Here is a 19661-nt window from a genome sequence, read left to right on the forward strand (position 1 = left end):
AGTCATTCAAGGACATATGATCTGTGTGATAGAGGACTTACACTGATGAAATAAGTCTCTAATCCTTTGTATCTTGAAGTATTAGATGCTTAGTTTGAGAAAACATGGAAATAGTTATTGATGTCTTTGGTGTGCATTTAGACACAGTTGCCTATGATTACAGGGTAGGCACATCTTACTGCTCAGATTGCTGTGGTAGCACATCTAAAATCTATGAGGGGTCTTTGAAGGAGTGAATAAATCTTAGTACAAGATGAATCTGCAAAACAAGTCAGATTTAGTTAAACAAGTAAATGTTTGTTGCACACAATGCATAGCGCACTGTGCTACATGATGGAAATATAAAAACAAAATAGTCCCTACCTTTGATGAGCTTATGTTTTCCAGGGATCTTACATGTAGAGAGAGAGATAAGTAATGCAAATAAATTGAAAGAGGTGGAACATAGTAGCAATCAGGGAGATCGGGAAAAAGTCTAGTGTATTTGACATTGAAACCTTAGCTCTGTTTTGACAGAAGATAAATATTAAAAAGCAGAAGCAAGGGAAAAATATATCCCATAAGTGAGGGGCTGCCAGAGCAAAGCCATGGAGGTGGAAGATGGAATGTTATATGCAGGGAACCAACTGATAGAATAGAAATAACAATTATCAAATACTTGTACCACAGTGATCAAGTATATTACTGGATTAACCAGTACCATCTCAATCATTTTTTATCCAGAAATTTTTGACTTCATCTTTAAGAGAATGTATGCAATTTTATATTAATTCAAATTGAAAAAAATGGCTTGCTTTGCATTCAAATTTGAAGATACCTAAATTGGATGAATCAGATTGCTAACTTGCTGATGTTTAAAACATTGATATCAAATACATTAAATACTTTTTAAGTGTGGAAATCTTTTTCTTTTCTGAATGCTAATGTTCCATGATTATTTTTCAGTGACTAGAGCTATACACACCCTATTTATTTATTTGTTTGTTTGTTTATGGTAATGGGGTTAAGTGGCTTGCCCAAGGTCACACAGCTAGGCAATTAAGTGTCTGAGACCCCATTTAAACTCAGGTCCTCCTGATTCCAGGGCCAGTGCTCTATCCACTGTGCCACCTAGTTGTGCAACATCAGTACTTTTTTTTTCTTTTTAGGTTTTTGCAAGGCAAATGGGGTTAAGTGGCTTGCCCAAGGTCACACAGCTAGGTAATTATTAAGTGTCTGGAACCCAGGTACTCCTGACTCCAAGGCCGGTGCTTTATCCACTACCCCACCTAGCTGCCCCTTACATCAGTACTCTTAATAAAATCTTTATAGCCAAAACAATTGTTCTTTATTAGATGCTTATCTTTACAACTAAAAACCAACTCTTTACTTATAGCATACAAAAATAAAGATGTTTATAGCAAATGAAGATGGATAGATCATCCATTTAACTGGCTCAGAGTCATACCCTATAGCTTATGACCACAAGTTAACATTGGATGATGTAACCATGGCCTATTATTCTGAGCAAGATTTTCAAAGTTAGGCAAATTCTAGTGCATCTACTTCCAAAGAGGTAAAATCAGCTGAGGAAGATTTTTTTATATGTAATAAAGAACATGAATGAAACATTTTATTAGAGGTTTTGCTCAGTTCTACATGTCTATTATAAGTGGTTTTGGTCCCCCCCCCCCCCTTTTTAAATCTTCTTGGGGTTGGTGGAGCAGAAGACAGGGAAAGGGAAGGTTCTCATTTACTTAAAATGAGAAAAGAACAGAAGGAAGGCCAGAAGAAATCACTGAGAAGCAGAATAGTTTTGAAAGTTACATATTAAGCTTATAAGAACTATAGTTAAAAATAAAACAAGCTTTGCATAATAGAGATGCACAATTTGATGTACTGTTTTGAAGTAAATGGAAATGTTTATTGTGCTATTTGGCATTTAAGGCTTACGTGTGTGTGTGTGTGTGTGTGTGTGTGTGTGTACCTATGCTTTTAAATATACAGAATATATTAAATATACAGAACAGAGAAGTATAAAGGAGACATTTGTTTCTGTCTTTACCTTTTAGGATGTATGTATGTGTTGTTTTTTTTTTTTTTTTGGCATTTTTTTTTTTTGCATGGCAGTGGGGTTAAGTGATTTGCTCAAGGTCACACAACTAGGTAATTATTAAGTGTCTGACACCAGGGCTCTATCCACTGCACCACCTAGTTGCCCCAATATGTGTATGTGTATTTTTTAAAAAAATTAAGTTTACAGTTTCTTTCTCAATCTTTGGTTTTCATATTGAAACATTTGTATTTGATTAAATTCATAATAATAAAGAGATGGAATTATAAGCAATATAGACGGTTTTATATCAAAAAAGCATTTTATCAAAGATATTGAAATTCAGCCTCCCCCATACTTCTTTAAATTATAACTTTTGTATGAGGTTGAGGAGTGAGTGAATCAGATTGTATGAATTGAGAAAACCCTTTATTCTCTAGTATACTCCATTAAACAAGTAGTACTTTTTAGGACCTTGGAGAAGATAGAGTTTTCCTAGGGCTAGTTTTCTTTAGAGGAAGAGAGGTGAACTTATTTCTTCATAGTATATCTTTTCATTAAGAGCTGTTTAAAGTTATCTTCCTTGCCTCATTCTCCTCTTGTAGCAAAACAAAACCAAAACCAAACAGAAGATGCAAAAATTTTACCCAGCTGATGAAAAGCAACTTTAGAGATTGTCACTCTATATACCTATGACAGCTGTTAAAGCCTTTATTGTCATTCACTTGGAGGTTTTAACCCCTCTCCTTTATCTCCCTCCCCCCTTATTATTGAATTTGTTTTAAAATGTATTAACTATAGCACATATATATTTTTTTTATTTACAGAAATATTCATTGCTGCCTTACTTGATTTTAGTATTAAAACAGTTCCTCTTGCAGAGGGACCTGAATGAAGTTTTTACAGGTGGAATTAGCTCTTATAGCCTAATTTTAATGGCCATTAGCTTTCTACAGGTAAGTAATTTCTCCTTGATCATTTTTTAAAGATGAACTAATTTATATGTTTTATATTCCAGTTAGCCTTCATGTTGTTTTATAAGAAGATAAAATGTTTTTGTTCTTTTTTTCTCTCAGTTTCTCCTTATTCTTATTGCTTTGGAACATATGAGCCTTATATAAAGTGGTTTTGTATAAGTAAATCTGAAACTTTTTGTATAAGTTTTGCCCATCCTGAGTAATGTCTCATTCTGGAAGTACCTGGTGGAACTTTCCTTAACTTTTTTGCCTAAAATCAAATTCATTTGAACAAATATGAATTCACTTCAGTTTCTGTCTCATTCCCACTCAGTTGCAGCTTTAGTTAGGTGGAGCCATCTGGTGTGTATATACATATACGTATACACATACACATGCCCACATATATACACACATACACACACACACACACACACACGTCTGTGTGTGTGTATGTGTGTATCTCACAGGGTATAAACAGCCTCCAAATGGGGGGAAAAGAGATTTCCCCCATTTATAATAAGAGGAATTTTGCTATGCTACGTCTTATAAATTCTTTTTTTCTCCCCCTAAATGATGTTCTACTGTTGTATTCAATAAGCTTTTACTAGGTACTGGGGCTATTTATAAAGATAAGAATAAAACCATTCCTTCCCTCAAAGTGCTCATATTCTATTACTGTTAATTTAAAAAAAATCTTTACTTTAAATAGAAAATGGTTATAATTAGTAGATGAATTCAAAATGTGGAGGAGCTGTTCTTTCCTGACAGAGAGCTTGAATATCCTTTCATTAAAGGAACATTCATCAATAACATTTTCATGCTTTGTCCTTGAGAAAATAGACCAACTTAAATACTTTCCCCCCTTCCTATTTTCATTAATCATTTTTAGAAGGCAGTTTAGATAAGATAAAGATTTTATTAAGATGTTTAGGAAAGTTACAAATACTTTGGAGTAGTTCATTAGATAGTAAGTTGTAGAGTTTTGCCAGAGTTCAGAGCAGTGTTGTATATTGGGAAACACATTTAAAAACTGAGCTTTGAATCCCATTTCTACTTCTTAGGTAATCTTGGACAAGTTTCTGAGTCTTTCTGAAAAATGGGAGAGAGACTAGAAAATCAGGAATGTGTCTTTGAGCTCTAAGTATTATGATCTAAGACTATCAAAATTATGGGATCATATCCAGATCTAGAATTGTAGGGGGATTAGAAACCACATTGTCAATAATCTCATTTTACAAATGGTTCAAGGAGGCTAGCTCCTTATCCAGGTTCATAGGAGAGGATGGATTTGAATACAGGCCTCCCAACTAAGGAGATATCTACTCCCTATAATTAAGTACGATCTTACTTTTTTTGTAAGGGACATGAGATAATCACTGTCATCAATATTGTGATGTGGTAGACATGCCTTAGTATAGGTGTACCTATTACATGCCAAAAACTATAGTGAGAGCTGAGAATACAAAGAACATATACAGAGTCTCTTAAAATATCCTTAATTCTATGAATATATTTATATATGGCTATATATGCATATATACTTGCATAGGTATATATGCATATATATGTACATAGGTATATACATATATATTTAATAATCTTTTAAATAATAATACTTAAATTAGAAGTAATCTTAGAACTCATACTCATAATCATACTCAACCCTCTTATTTTACCAGATAGTGAAACTGATTCTTTCCTCTTTGAAACATAGTAGATTTATTTGGATTCTTTGAGTCATATTAAAATAATCCTCTTTAAGTAGTATTTTTCTTATATTCTTCATTCTTACACAATATTTTCACTGATGGCTTCCATAGAACAGATGTAGTATTTCCCAAATGTATTTCTTCAACCTTAACTTCTGTCTTACTTTCTGTTTCCCTATTTACACTACCTAAAGGTTACCTTCACTTGAATATTCTGTTGTCACCTTGAACTCATCAAAACAATAAGAGTTACTATGGTATAATGAATATTATGTAGTGTCAGAAGACTTGGAATCAAATTTGAGCTCTGCGATTTACTATTATGATGTTAAAGTCCCACTTCCTTTTCTGGAATTCAATTTTCTTATAAAATGAAGGGATTGGACTAGATGATAGCTTAGTATTCTTTTTAGCTCTGAATTGTGTTATTCTTTATTCAGAACTAAATTAATCTTTTACTGACCTCTACGTGTAAACTAACTGCTTTTAGTCTCCTAAGATAGAAAAGTTGACACTTTGAATCTTATCTCAATCCCCTATCCAGGCTGTCAACAAATAATTTTTTAAAAAATTGTTTGTTACTCATTTTTCTTGACAGTAACTATTATCAAATCATGTCTGTATTGCCACAACAGCTTTATAGGTGGTCTGTATTTTTTCTATGCAATTTGATCATAAATTTAGATGAAAAATCTTATTTTACATTCTATTATATTACCTAATCAATAGGATAGTGTTTTACATTTTTCTTTGGAAGAGTTTAAGCTATAATTGTTTTAACTTTTCTTACACCAAATATTTTTAAACAGCATAATATGGAATGTTAATTTCTATTTTAAATTATTTAAAGAGAAAATTTTATGGACTACAGAATTCTGATTAAGTTCCCTGGATTCTTGAAGACAAAGACTAATTAGGTAGCCTAATTATTCAAAAAGAATGAGAACTCTCTAGGATTTTGTAAAGCTGATTTCCTTTATTTCTTTGGTCTACATACTAGGGCAGAGTTTGTTATTTATCAGCTTTATATTCAGAGAACCTATTACAATACTCAGTTGGAAAGCAATTACTAAATGATTATTTAATTGATTAATATTGCTTTAAGTAGGGTTCTGTTTTTAAATGTGATAGATTGTATATCTTATTACTCTTACTCTATTGGAGACAGTGTAAGAAGAAGATATCAAAGCTTTTTTTTTCAGAAAGGAAAAGCAGCTGCTAGCCACCCCTTTCCTCTGTAGTTGTTTAGATTTAATGTAAATTGAAATTTTCTCTTTAAAGTAAAATGTAAGGTGGATGATCATGGTGACCGGAATGACATACTAATTTGTTTGAATAGTGGAAATATGCTTATTAATCATTACACATTAGGTCTGTTGATTTCTGTTTTATATAAAATGTGAACTATTCATTCTAGTGCTGCCCCCTTTTGGCTTTACTTGAGAATGTCAAGAATATTAGATTTGGACTGGTTTAGGATCATAAATTTGTACAATTTATAAATTGGTGGTCATCTAGTCAACAGAATCATTTAATGGATGGGAAAACTGAGGCTCTGAAAGGTTAAATATCTTGTCCAATATACCATATGTAGTAAATAGTAGAACTTAGAGATTTTAACCAAGGTCCAGAGTAATAAACTATTCTCTTAGCAGGACCTAGGAATAGAGTAATTCTGCTTAAGACAGTATTATGAATAACTTTGAGTTATACAAACCACAAATAGATGAACAATTTTGAAATAGTTCATAATTCAAATATGCTATTAAAATATATTTTCTACCATAATTATGCTAAAATACAATCTTTGATTCAGAAAGCAGTTAAAATTCAGGGCCTTAGGATCATAATAATAACCACCATTTAGTGATTGTGAGAGAAGAGCTGGTCAGTAAGAGATTTGAATCTTATAGGATGCCTAAACAACAAATAGTTGATGGTACATGACATGTTTAGAAGATTCACTTAGATCTGTGCTGAGGAAATGTGTTTTGTTTTTTTTTTGTAGTTGCATCCCAGAATTGATGCCAGAAGAGCTGATGAAAACCTTGGAATGCTTCTAGTAGAATTTTTTGAACTGTATGGAAGAAATTTTAATTACTTGAAGACTGGTATTAGAATAAAAAATGGAGGTGCCTATATCGCCAAAGAAGAAATCATGAAAGCCATGACCAATGGGTATAGACCATCCATGTTGTGCATTGAAGATCCTCTACTGCCTGGTAAGACCAAATGAAAATCACTAGAAATCATTCAATGGAAAGAAGCAGTATTCTTCCATTTTAAAATTTAGGCATTTTATTATTTGATTAGGAAATACCATGAAATTGAAAGTTGTGAAGATTTCTGATTGTCAAAGATTTCCAATCAGTAATAATCTTAACCAGAAAAAGACAATAGTATACATATTTCCTCCCCCTCTCTTCTCTTCTATTCCCTCTCAGTTGTGAAGATTATATATTAGTTAATATTTATTAGCTATTATTTTTGTAAAATAAAATGATTTGATCTAGTTAAGTATCTAATTTGAATGAAGTCTGACCTGGTTGAGAGGATCAAAGCTTAGACCTAAGTACCTAAGACCTAAGTTGTTAAATTCTGTCAGGTGTATGCCTTGTAGTGTGTAATTAGTTTTTAAGTTTAGATTCTAGCTCTCAAAGTATCTTAGCTATTTTGGTCTGTCATTTTCTTAATAATTGAGAAGTACATATTTGTTTAGGAGATTCCAGGTTTTGCTTTTTTTTTTTGTAAATATGTAAAAACTTTATGACCAACTCTCAATCACCCATTTTCAAGGTAGGAGAAAAGGTATAGTAAAGCATAATCTGAAAATCATTTGTATTTTAACTTAGATTACAGTTAGAGATAAACACATTCAATTATGTAATCATTCAGCCACCTGTTTCTCCACTCACATCCTGTTGTATGTATCTTTTCCTGTTATTGGGAACCAAAATTTGACTGGAAAGTCAAACCCAGGTAATTGCTATGGGTAACTGTGAACTGACTAAAGCAGATGCCTTATGTAAAAGTAAATGCAAAAATCATCTGGATAATTGTTCTTTAAATGCTTTGTAGATTTTTATAACTGTCATCTTATTATAGGAAATGATGTTGGCAGAAGTTCATATGGTGCCATGCAAGTGAAGCAAGTTTTTGACTATGCCTACATTGTTCTTAGCCATGCAGTGTCGCCACTAGCAAGATCATATCCAAACAGAGATTCTGAGAGGTAATTATGGGTCTCTTATATTTTTGAAATTTTATATTCAATTACCTATCTTGAAAGAGTTGATATATTCTTTATTAATATCTGGAAAACACTAACAAAAACAATTTCTGTGATTACAGGGGTTCAATTTTATTTTATTATTTATTATAAAATCAAATTTTATTGGAAAATAATTGTAAGGAGTATGAAAATACGTATTCTGTCAAATGATCCAGAGGATACAAAATCTAAATCAGAGAGGTTAACAGAACTAGCATTTACTTTAGGCCTCTTTTCCTCAAGTGATCATATTTTGCTGTTTTCAAATCTTTATCCAAACCTGAACAGTTGGTAGTTAATGATTTCTTAGATTTTGTTATCTCTGTAGGAAGTCTGCAATTTACCAAAATTCAACCTGTGTATAAACTGAACATACGAAGGAGGGAGGTTTTCAGAGTAACTATAGTCATCTCATGTCTCTTTAAAAGTCAATTCCATTTTTGTTCCTTAGTTTAATTGACTGGGAACTAGGCTCTCAAACATTTTGGTTTCCAATCCTTTTGCACTTTTAAAAATTGAGGACCTCAAAGATTTTTGTTAATATGAATTGTAACTATTGATATTTACCATATTAGATAAGAAAACATCTTAGCATTATTATGAAATTAATTTTCATCTTGAGGACCCTCAGGAAGGTTCTCTGGATCTGTCAATGGTTCCTTGACCACCCTTTGAGAACTTCTGACATAGAGATTTGTTTTAGTGAAATATAGAGATAACAACATACTAATTCCTGAGGAATCCCCTCCCTATCTTCAATATTCTCCCTCACCCCTGCCCCTCCACCTCAGCAATGAACTTCTCAACTACTTAAGAGGAAGAAGAGGGAGGAGAATGCAATCATACTGGAACCAAGAATGTAAATTGTCATAAAATATATTATTAATTAGGTATAGTTGAAATCATAATTAATGGCCTTAAAAACCTAACCACTATTTATATTTCTATGATGCTATTCCAAACAACCAACTTTATAAATACCATTTTAGCACACAACTCATTCATAAGCTTTTAAACCAGCTTATGTAGACTTATATCTCATGTTATACTTCATACAATCTGTTCTGTTTAATATGTAAATTGGTTTTAGATGGCTCTTCATAATTTTATCTGTTGACAATGATTCTCCTACCCAGGTTATTAGAAAGAGACAAAATTCTGGTACTTGAATGTTTATTGAATATATAGATTTGACAATGTATAGAACCTCTTGTCAAGAGAAACAGTTTTATCTATATGAAATTTGAAATTTTGTATATACTGTATTAATGTACTTATTCAGTAGATTTTTGGGTGATATACTATTTAGGATTTTGAGTTAATTAAAAAATTTTTCTTTGCAGGGGAAATTAAGAGCAACTAGCTCTAGGCCTGAAGAGGAGAGGGCTAGTACGCAAATAAGGATCTTGTTGAGCACAACTTCCATAACATGATCTCTTAAGAGGACTTAAGCTTATAGCAGCATCCAGTTTCTGAAATGTAAACAGGATTTTTACTTAATAACAGAAATCAAGGAAATTTTATAAAATGTTAGATTTTTTGTGATTACCTTTGACTTAGCAAGATGTCATGTTAACATATTATTTAGATTTAGCTGATTAATAGGAAGGATACAAGATAATATTTAGAAATTTCTACAGTAATCTCCAAACTTTTTTTTAAAGTACACTAGGAAGGATCATCAAAGTAACACAGGAAGTGATTGACTATAGAGGATGGATCAAAGAAAAATGGGGAAACAAAATTAATCTATCACCTGATCTTGGTAAGAAAGATAATTATGTTTACAATGATTTTCATATATTTCCCAGATAACTAACATTTTCTAATCTTAATAAAAATTACACAACATAGACTATTTATGAAACTCTTTTTTTCTCAATTTTTTTCCTTTAACAGATAATAGAATAAAGATAAAAGAGCAGATAACTCCATGTAATGGGGATCAGCCTCAAAGCAGAGACACAGAATCACCTTTGACTTTACCTTTGTCTAGTACTCAACCTCTTTCCTCTGGTTCATCTGCTTCTTCTGTATCTTCACTTTCTGGAAGTGATATTGTAAGTACAGATTATTTAGTAGTTTGTGGTCAATGTAAAACACCACTAATAGTATGATAATACCTTCTCTAAAATATTTCTTTAATACATTGCAATAGTGTAATTAGTGGTTCAATGTTAAAATCTCTCTTAAAGTTTGTATTTTACAACAGAATTTCAGTACCAAAATTCTGTACAAATGTTTTCATTAAAAATTGTCATAAAGACATTAAACTTGATTCATTGCTAAATACAGCCCTTTATCTTTGCACTTATAATATGGAGGATACAGTCCATCTGGTCAATGCATCTACACTACTTTAAAAGAAAATCAAAAATTCAGTTTCTTACTATGGAATTTAAAGATACTTTTGCAATAGGGAAAGAGACAATAAATAAAGACTTGCATGATATTATTAGTTATGTTTCTGCAATATTATTTATTCCAGTTGAATTCATATTAAAATTGCTTCAAAGAAAGTAGGGAATTTTGTAACTTGGGTTTCAAACTGACAAAAATATCAGGCTCATAAGATTTCATTAGTATTAGATCTGTTGATTTTGTTTGTCATTACTTATGCTTTGGAATATAAGCTAATATTCTTTTTTATGAAGCTGCTTTTCCTTTCTAATTTTTCCCTACAAAAAAAGGATTCTGATACACCACCTTGCACAACTCCTAATGTTTACCAATTTAGTCTGCAAGCACCATCTCAGCTTATGGCCAGTTTACCTACAGCATTGCCAATGCCAAGTGGTAAACCTCAGTCAGCTCCTACTAGAACGTTAATAATGACAACCAATAACCAGGTACGATTATTTTTATATTTTTCTAAAATGTTATTTTCTCATTTCTTGAATATAGGATTCCATTTGGTTGGAGATATTTCATTGGAAGAATTGTTTCCCCACAAACAGTGGAAGTTTTTTGTTTGTTTAGTTGGTTAGGTTTTTTTGGGTTTGTTTGTTTGTTTTTTAATTGTGATGTTGTATGAGGAATATAGTACTGTGTTTAAATAGGGAAATTAAGAGGATATTGGTGCTAGGGCCAGGAAGTTGTTGAGGACATAATATAAACCTCATATAATCAGGGACACTTCTGAATATGAGAAAGGATCAGAGACTATCAAGGTAGCCTTGGGAAGAAAAGGGTTATTTTTAATGTGACCTTTGTGTAGCTTAAGTTCATTCTCATACTTATACACATTCTTTTTTTTTTTTTTTAACTTAAATACATTCTTTCTCATCTAGGTAGATATAAACATGTCTTATTTTTACCGTCTCCTTTCTCCTTCTTTTTGCCTGTCTTTTGTGAAGAGATGGCTGAGACTTGTCCCTCGACATGAATCCTTGATCTTAATTTATTTTATCATCTTCAACAAATCCCTTCTTTTGTCATCCACTCTCTTAATAATCTTTGATCTTTTTGTATCTATTGGCTCCTTCATTGATGCCTCTAACTATATCCTTGTACCCCTATCCTTAAAATATCTGATGTGGTCTTATCATTCCCAGAGGTCATCATCCTATTTATTATATTTTCCTCTTCTTGACTAAATTCCTTGAGGAGTCTTTGGGTTCTGAGGGAGTATGGTTGCAGAGCTGAGAAGCATAAACCATTGAGTGACAGGTTAACTTTGCCCTCCTATTGAAGCCTTGTCACCAAGTATCACTATACTGACAATTTAGTCCATTCTGAAATGATTAGTTCATCACTATAAAATTTTCATATTGATGATTAGACCAACAAGGTTTAGCTTAACCCTACTGTTGAATGAATATCACTGTACTGAAGATTTAGACCATGGAAGAGAGAGGTTAGCTTTTTATGTATTGTTGCCAGTTTGTCTCCAAAAATACAATATTGTTGCTCTGCCCAGCATTACTGCAACACTAAGATGTCTTGATTACATTACATTACATTACATTACATTACATTACATTACATTACATTACATTACATTACATTACATTACATTACATTACATTACAACTAAGTGACTAAGGCCCCCAAATGTATCCAGGCTGTCACTAGTAGTCCTGTTTCCTATAGTAACAGATCTTAATGTATAGATGGTTCTGGAAGAAACTGATTTTAATCAACATAATGTGCACATCAATTGATGTCATGTTCTTCTTTAATTACAAAGGACAACAATTCTCTTCAGTCCTCTCACTTGATTGTATGATCTGGTTTTTAAGCTCCTATTTCAAATGAAGCTAGTCTCCTTATAGCCAACAAGCGCTCTCGCTCTCTCTCTCTCTCTCTCTCTCTCTCTCTCTCTCAGTCAGGGTTAAATGACTTGCCCGGGTCTCATACATAAGTACCTGAGGCTGTCTTTGAATTCTGATCCTCTTGACTACAGTGCTCTGTCCACTATACCACCTAATTGGCCCTCGATTTTTTTTAATTTTAATTTTAATTTATTTAATTTTTTTTAAAATTAAGGCAATGGGGTTAAGTGAGTTGCCCAAGGTCACACAGCTAAGCAATTATTTAAGTGTCTGAGGTCGAATTTGAACTCAGGTCCCCCTGACTCCAGGGCCAGTGCTCTATCCACTGTGACACCTAGCTGCCCCTCAATTATTTCTTAATTATTAAATCTAATAGCTCAAATATCTTGCTTATTTTGGTGACCTTTGATACTCTTGATCATTTTCTTCTCCTGGATGCTTTCCTCTAGGTTTTTAAGGCACTGTTCTCTTAGTCTTTTTTTTTTTTGTCCAAGTTTCTCTTTTCTAGGTTTTTGTGACACTGCTCTCTCCTTATTCTGTTCCTATCAGCCTAACCCTGTTTCTCAGTCTCCTTTTTTGGTTCTTCATTAAAATATTACCTACTGATTGTGGGTGTTCTCCAAATTTTTTTTGAACTCTCTTCTTTATTCTTACTTTGTGGTCTTATCAGCTCCCATAAATTCCGTTTTTAGTTTTGTATAAGTGATTTTCCAGATACATATATCTGCCATTAACCTCTCTTAAGCTTCTGTTTTGGATTAATAGCTACATATTGGCATCTTAAACTGGATGTCCTGTATGTACCTCAAACTTAACCTGTCCAAAACAGACTCTCCCCACAAATCCTTCCCTCTTCTAAACTTCCCCATTATTGTCAAGTTTTTATACCTGGGGTGTTGTCCTTGATTTTCTTCTCACACTCCACATATCCAATTAAATGCAAAGTCTAATCTCACCACTTTCTACTTCTCATTGTCTTAGATATATGGCCTCTTCTCTCTATTCACACAACTAGTATTGTGGTGCAGGTCTTTGTTGTCTCACATCTGGTCTATTGCAGTAGACTCTGTTGTCTCCCTACACCAATCCATGTTCCATTCAAATGTCAAAGTTATTATTATTCTAAAGCTCAATTGTAATATTGTCATTCCATCCCCATCTCCACCCCCAACTCAGTAAATTTGAGTGACTGTTAATACATTGAAAATCAAAGGTAAAAATGTTCTGTTTTACAGAGCACAGCGATTCATAACCTTGTTCATCCCTACCCTTTTCTCCCCTGTACAATACTCTACCTGCCAGCAACACCTGCCTTCTTGCTCTTGCACACAATAATCCAGTTCCCAATTCTGTGCCTTTTTTTATAGCTGTTCCTTGTCTGAAATGCTCTGCTTTTCCACCTTTGCATACTGACTTCTGTTTCCTTTGAGCCAGTTCATATATTACCTTCTGCAGGAAGATTATCTGCTGTGTATTCTGTATCTGTCTTGAATGTACATAGCTGTTTGTATATTGTCTCCACATTTGGAAGAACTCTTTGAGGACAGGGTCTTTGTTTTTGCTATTATTTGTAATTTAGCACAGTTTGTGACACATAGTGAGAGCTCCATAATTGTTTGCTGATTGGCTAGCTTCTTTTTCTTCTCTAATTCCCTTCTTAGATGTGTCCTGCTTCTCCCCCCCCCCCCCATTGCATTCTGAACTTAAATAAAAAGTATAAGTAGACAAACATGCACATAGGTACATAATAGCTAAGACTTTAAATTAGCATTTAGTGGTAGTTTGTTGAGAGGATTAAGGGGATGTAAGGAGAGGTGAATAATCCTCAATTTCCAGTTACTAATTTAATTATAAAACCTGAAAATAGTAGTTTTGAATACTGAAATCATAGAAGTAGACTATCTAGTTTCCTTCCATTAAATGGTTTAATTTCAATAAATCATATTTAAATTAGAACTGGACACTTTTCAGCTTTCAGAAGCATTAAATATTTTTAATACACATGCCACAGGAAAACCTTCTCCCTTTTGAGTGACAGAATGCCCTGTAAACAAATCCCGCCTCTGATGTTTATTATATTACTTTGTGCAAGTCACCTAACTACCCTGGGCCTGATATTTTCCTCATCTGTAAAATTAAGGGATTTTGAACAAGATGACATATTAAGTTCTTTCCAGCCCTATATCAATAATCTTTTTTAATATTAACTTTTACTTGTTTTGTAAGTAGAATTACCTTGTGTTGTTGTCGTTGCCTTATTATGAGATCCTTTTGATGTTTAGTAAATCTCTTTATTTGGGGATGGGGGATAAGGAGGAGGGAGAGAGGTCCATGTTACATCTGTCTTAACTTCCATTTAGTGAGTAGTGTTTTAATATAAAGAATACTTTGTTTTCCATCTTTAAAATTTTCAGTTTAAAGTACTTTTTTAAAACTTTATATTTTCTTCCATTTCATTTACTGAAAATTATTTTTAGGATTTCAAGTAATTGGGAAAAGGATTTTTCTCCCCTTTTGAGATATGATTAGTAGTCTAAAGAAAAGATTTGAAAATACTTTAATTTTGCATAAGTTTTCAATTTGTGCTTCACAAAAATACATATGCGAAAGAAAGCATCCCTAAGTAGGCAAAGAATTTTAAAAATTTTATAGATATTTGAGCATAAAATATGATAACTGCTTCCCAATGCTTGTTGTACATCATTTATTTCATTGTGGGGAAATATTGCAACATTTGGTTCCATGTTTTACATGATGGATTTTTAAAAAAAAATGTTGACATAGGAGATACGTTTTTTTGTGCAGTTTCAGGCAATTATCGTTTATTATTTGAAGTTCAATATTTGAATGCATATGAGGAACTAAAGTTAAATTATTTCCCTAGATGAAAATGTTTTCCTCTTCTAAGACACTTTGACTTCTTTGCCTCCACTATATATTTAAGTGCATATCTTATATCTCTCTTTTGTAAATTGTAATTTTCTTGAGATAGACTGTCTTTTTTTTTTTCACTTCTTAGTGCTTAGGCAGTTAATGTTTTAATTTTAAGTTTTACTTTGTAATCTGGGTTCTGACAATTAGTGAAAACTGCCTTAACAACCCTTGAAAAGTCCACTTTTCCAGTCTCAATTGTTGTGGTGGAATTAGTGCTTCTTTTGAAGGTGTCCTCTTATTACCTAAATGACCTTAGACAAATTATCCAATCTCTCTTGGTCTCAGTTTTCTTATCTGTAAATTAAGAGCTGAACTAAATAACTATCATAGTTACTTCCCACATGAAATCTATGATCTTTTGATCCTGTTTTGTGTTGGATTTTTCAATTTTTCTAACCATTTAAGCCCAAGCAGTATACAAAGTGTGTCAGGTGATGATTCCTTAATAGAATCAAAGAATGCTGAAGGTGGACAGGATTTCAAATATTGTGTCTGTATGACTCTCTTTCTTTTGATGAAAAAACTGAGGCCCAGAGGGATGATGAGATTTGCCCGGGGCACACAAGAAATGGCAAAACCAAGTGCTGAGCCAGAGTTCTCTAGTACTGTGCCCATCACTCCCTTGCAACCTGACCCAAGATGAGTATCTTTGTCCTTCATTTGGACTTTTGGTGCAAAGCTTTCAGGATAGGGGTTTAGGATTTAAACTTATCTCAGAGATATCAAGGGTCATGAATTATACTAAGATCCTTTTTCTCCTTTCCCCTTAAAAAATTTGGTGTCTTTTTTTTAAGGTTTTTGCAAGGCAGTGGGGTTAAGTGGCTTGCCTAAGTCCACACAGCTAGGTAATTATTAAGTGTCTGAGGCCAGATTTGAACTCGGGTACTCCTGACTCCAGGGCCAGTGCTCTATCCACTGTGTCATCTAGCCACCCCTTGATGTCTTTTTAAAAAATTTTACATCAGTCACTCTTCAGTATTACCTTATAACACATCTCATTTAACCTTCCCTTGTAGATAATAAACATACAACTGACAAAAATAACCATGTGTGATATTGTACCTGTTTCACACCTCAAGTTTCCCATCTCTGTTGAAAGGAAGAATGTAAATTTCATTTTTTTGTTCTCCTTAAAACCAACATCATCATTATAGTACACAGAGTTCATCTTCCTTTTACTGTTTTTTTAGATCGCTGTAGTCATCATTGTATATATTGTTCTCAGTTCTGTTTTCTTCTTTATCACTTTACACATATTCCTATATTTCTCTCAATTCCTCATTTTTATTTTTAAGATACTTATGTAAGTTTCATGTTATTATCTTATATTCTAATATTCTGTATTATTTTCATATATCACAATTTGTTCAGCCATTTTCCAGTTGATAGGTACCCACTTTGTTTCTTTTCTTTTCTTTTTTTTGCTGCCAGAGTACTGCTATTCATATTTTGGTATGTATGGGACCTTTCTGTCATTGACCCTTGTGGTCAACTGCTTCTCACAACTCCATGAAAGCAAACTTCAGTTAGTGAGAGAGAGAGGGAGAGAGGAGAGAGGAGAGAGGGAGGGAGGTACATTGGAGGAATCCTTGCTTTACATTCTTAGAGCAGTTTTGTGAAATCATCCAACCACATTGACATTAGAGGGCCTAATTAAGAGTCTATTTTTACTCTTTATTTGGGGGTTAAACTTGTATTGATCTCAAAATACAACTGTGAAACAGTTCAAAATATGAAAAAGAATTATTGAGTAAGATTCTTTTAATAGTGGAAAATAATGAAAATATTGAAACAAATAAACTGAAGATGTTGGTATGTAGAAAAACAATTAGGCAAAAAGTATCATTACTTTGCTCGTAACCATCATCCACAAGTCATAATAGTCAAATCAATTTTTGGACTTATTGTGATGAGGAACATATTTTTACTTAATGATACTAGGAAATTTTATCTTAAGAAAATGAACTATTAGTTTAGGTCACTTTAGGGTGTCTAGTTACTTAGAAAATCACAAATTCACATTTGTGTTGTATCATAATTTTATTTAAGCTTGTTAGACTTTCCCAATTATATTTTAATTTTGCTGACTACTTGAACCTTGTCCAAAGTTGATGCTCAGGTTAGACAGTTGTGTTTTTAGAATATTCTCCTTAAATTGAAAATTAATAGTAATATTCTAACATGAGAGAGTATTTCTTGATTTTGAATCAGTTATATTTATGCAAAATTGTTACTTTATGAATTGGTCCTATGTATTACATTTTAATAATAACAATTATTTTAGAATTTACAAGTACTTTACATGCAATGCATTCATAATATAGTGCTTTAGGATTTGAATCTCACACAACTCTGAGGCAGATGCTATTATTATCCCCATTTTACAGATGAGGAAACTGACTTAGGAAGAGTGAGTTGCCTAGGGACACACTGTTAGTAAATCTGAAGAGGAATTTAAACCCAGGTCTTCCTGCTACTTGGTATATAGTGAGTCTAATTCTAAATAAAATCTATGATTTTAGACTTTTAATAAATGAAATTAACTATTATAATGTACTTTTGTTCAAAATTCATCTCTAAGAATTTCTCTTTTGTAATTTTAGTACACAAATTTCATTGATTAAGATAAATTTATTTGTATTTAAACTATTCTACTATTCATTGAATGTTTATTACTATTTCTTTTTCATAGACTAGGTTTACTATACCTCCACCTACCTTAGGCGTGCCCCCACTTCCTTGCAGACAAGTTGGTATTGAAGGGACACCGTCTTTGAAAACTGTTCATCACATGTCCTCTCCTGCTGTTCCTTCTACATCTCCCAACCCACTCTCAAGCCCCCATTTGTATCATAAGGTATGCTTTCAAAATCTTATTAATGTAGTATTTGAATTCATAGTTTTAGACATCCTAATATATTAATTTTAAAACACAGTGGTTGAAAATATTCTTTATACTACTTGCTAGATATTTCATTTAACATCTTTGTCACAGAATTATATTTTAAAGACAAATTCACACACACACACGTATATATATATATATATATATATATATTAAACAAAAGCTATTCTTGACAAGTAGGGCAGAGGAAATTTAAAGTATATTAATTGTCACAATTCACATGTTTCTTGTCATCTAATGGTCTCAGTTTTTATGTTCTTAGTAGCAAATAGAACTCCAATTTACTACGCTATTAAAGTAAAAAAATTGTTCTGTATTAAAAACTGATTGTCATGCTAAATGCTTCTTTATTATTTATTTATTAAGGATCAAGAGAAAATAAATACATTACTTTAAATCAAATTAAAAACTAGTACTTGGAGAATTGGAGGTGGTAGTCTTAGCCACTGTTTCATAACCGACATTCTTGATTCTCCCCAGTTAGTAAATTCTTTCATTAAATCAAAGTGTTCTACTTTTTGTAACATTCTTAAGGATTTCTCTTTTTTATCAAATTGCAACTCCCCTAAAATATATGTGTGTGTGTGTGTATCTCCTAAAGTAGCAGTAGCAACAACTTTCATAAAGAAAACAAACATGTTAAATGTAAACTATATATGTAGTCATGTATGTTTTATATGTATGCATGTACATGCATATACACATACATACATACACACAGTGCATAGGATAGTTTCTCAAGTATTGATGAGATTGTATGCCAGGCAGACTCTGAATGTAAATGTTTCAACACCATAGAATTTTTTTTCCCCCATAATGATATTGGGACTTTGCTCCCAATTCTGATATATTAAGGGATGTATGTATATTAGTGATAAAAATGAATTCCTCTTTTTCCTTACGCTTCCCTCATTTCTTTACTCTAGCTTCTTTATTCTTGGAATAAATGTCAGTGAAGGAGCAGAAATAGTAACATTTTTTGGCTAAGCTATTAGTTCCTTTTTCAATCCTCTAAGAGTGAGAGTATTTCTTACTGAATGAAGCTATATAATAATACTACTTAAACTTCAACAAGAATGATTAATAGGTACTAATATACAGAAAACAGATTGCTAATATAAAATTGAAAATATTCCATTTGAAATTCAGAACTTCTAAGAATAAAGAATAGTCTTCCAAATATACTAAATGATTGAAATTTTGACTTATCTTCTCCCTGTCCCCCAGATTTATTACTCATTTTTTCATGGAAGTTTTCCAGCTCTTAACTTGAGTTCACTCTTCATTTGTATTTAACCTAATTGTGAAATAGTTTCTTTTTTGATCCTGAATGTCTTGTAATATATTCAGTAAGTGCAGAGTTTGCTAGACAGCTAAAAACCCAATTATAAACCTTTGTCTTTTTGTTATGATCTTTAAGTAAATGATTCTGGAAGTTTATGATAAGGTCCGTTTTTTTCTATGGGAAATAGAAATAGATTGATGTATATGAATTTAAAGAAATTATGTAGGTATTTAATATTTACCTAATATTTAAATTGTTCCTCAGTTTTAGAATCTTCTGTACTACATTTGCC

At 32.4% G+C, this 19661-nt stretch overlaps 1 protein-coding gene across 2 annotated transcripts in view; it reads left to right on the plus strand.

Moving 5' to 3' along the window:
• The window catches only part of TENT4A (terminal nucleotidyltransferase 4A), a 90062-nt gene that overhangs the window by 68196 nt on the left and 2205 nt on the right, over positions 1-19661 (plus strand). For both annotated transcript variants that reach the window (XM_074207171.1, XM_074207172.1), the window contains 7 exons: positions 2860-2988; positions 6709-6922; positions 7806-7932; positions 9636-9736; positions 9871-10031; positions 10662-10820; positions 17872-18036. In XM_074207171.1, coding sequence (XP_074063272.1) covers positions 2860-2988; positions 6709-6922; positions 7806-7932; positions 9636-9736; positions 9871-10031; positions 10662-10820; positions 17872-18036 — 1056 coding nt within the window. The remainder of the gene's footprint in view (positions 1-2859; positions 2989-6708; positions 6923-7805; positions 7933-9635; positions 9737-9870; positions 10032-10661; positions 10821-17871; positions 18037-19661) is intronic.

Source organism: Macrotis lagotis, chromosome X (assembly GCF_037893015.1).
Source record: "Macrotis lagotis isolate mMagLag1 chromosome X, bilby.v1.9.chrom.fasta, whole genome shotgun sequence".
In the NCBI taxonomy this organism is placed as follows: domain Eukaryota; kingdom Metazoa; phylum Chordata; class Mammalia; order Peramelemorphia; family Peramelidae; genus Macrotis; species Macrotis lagotis.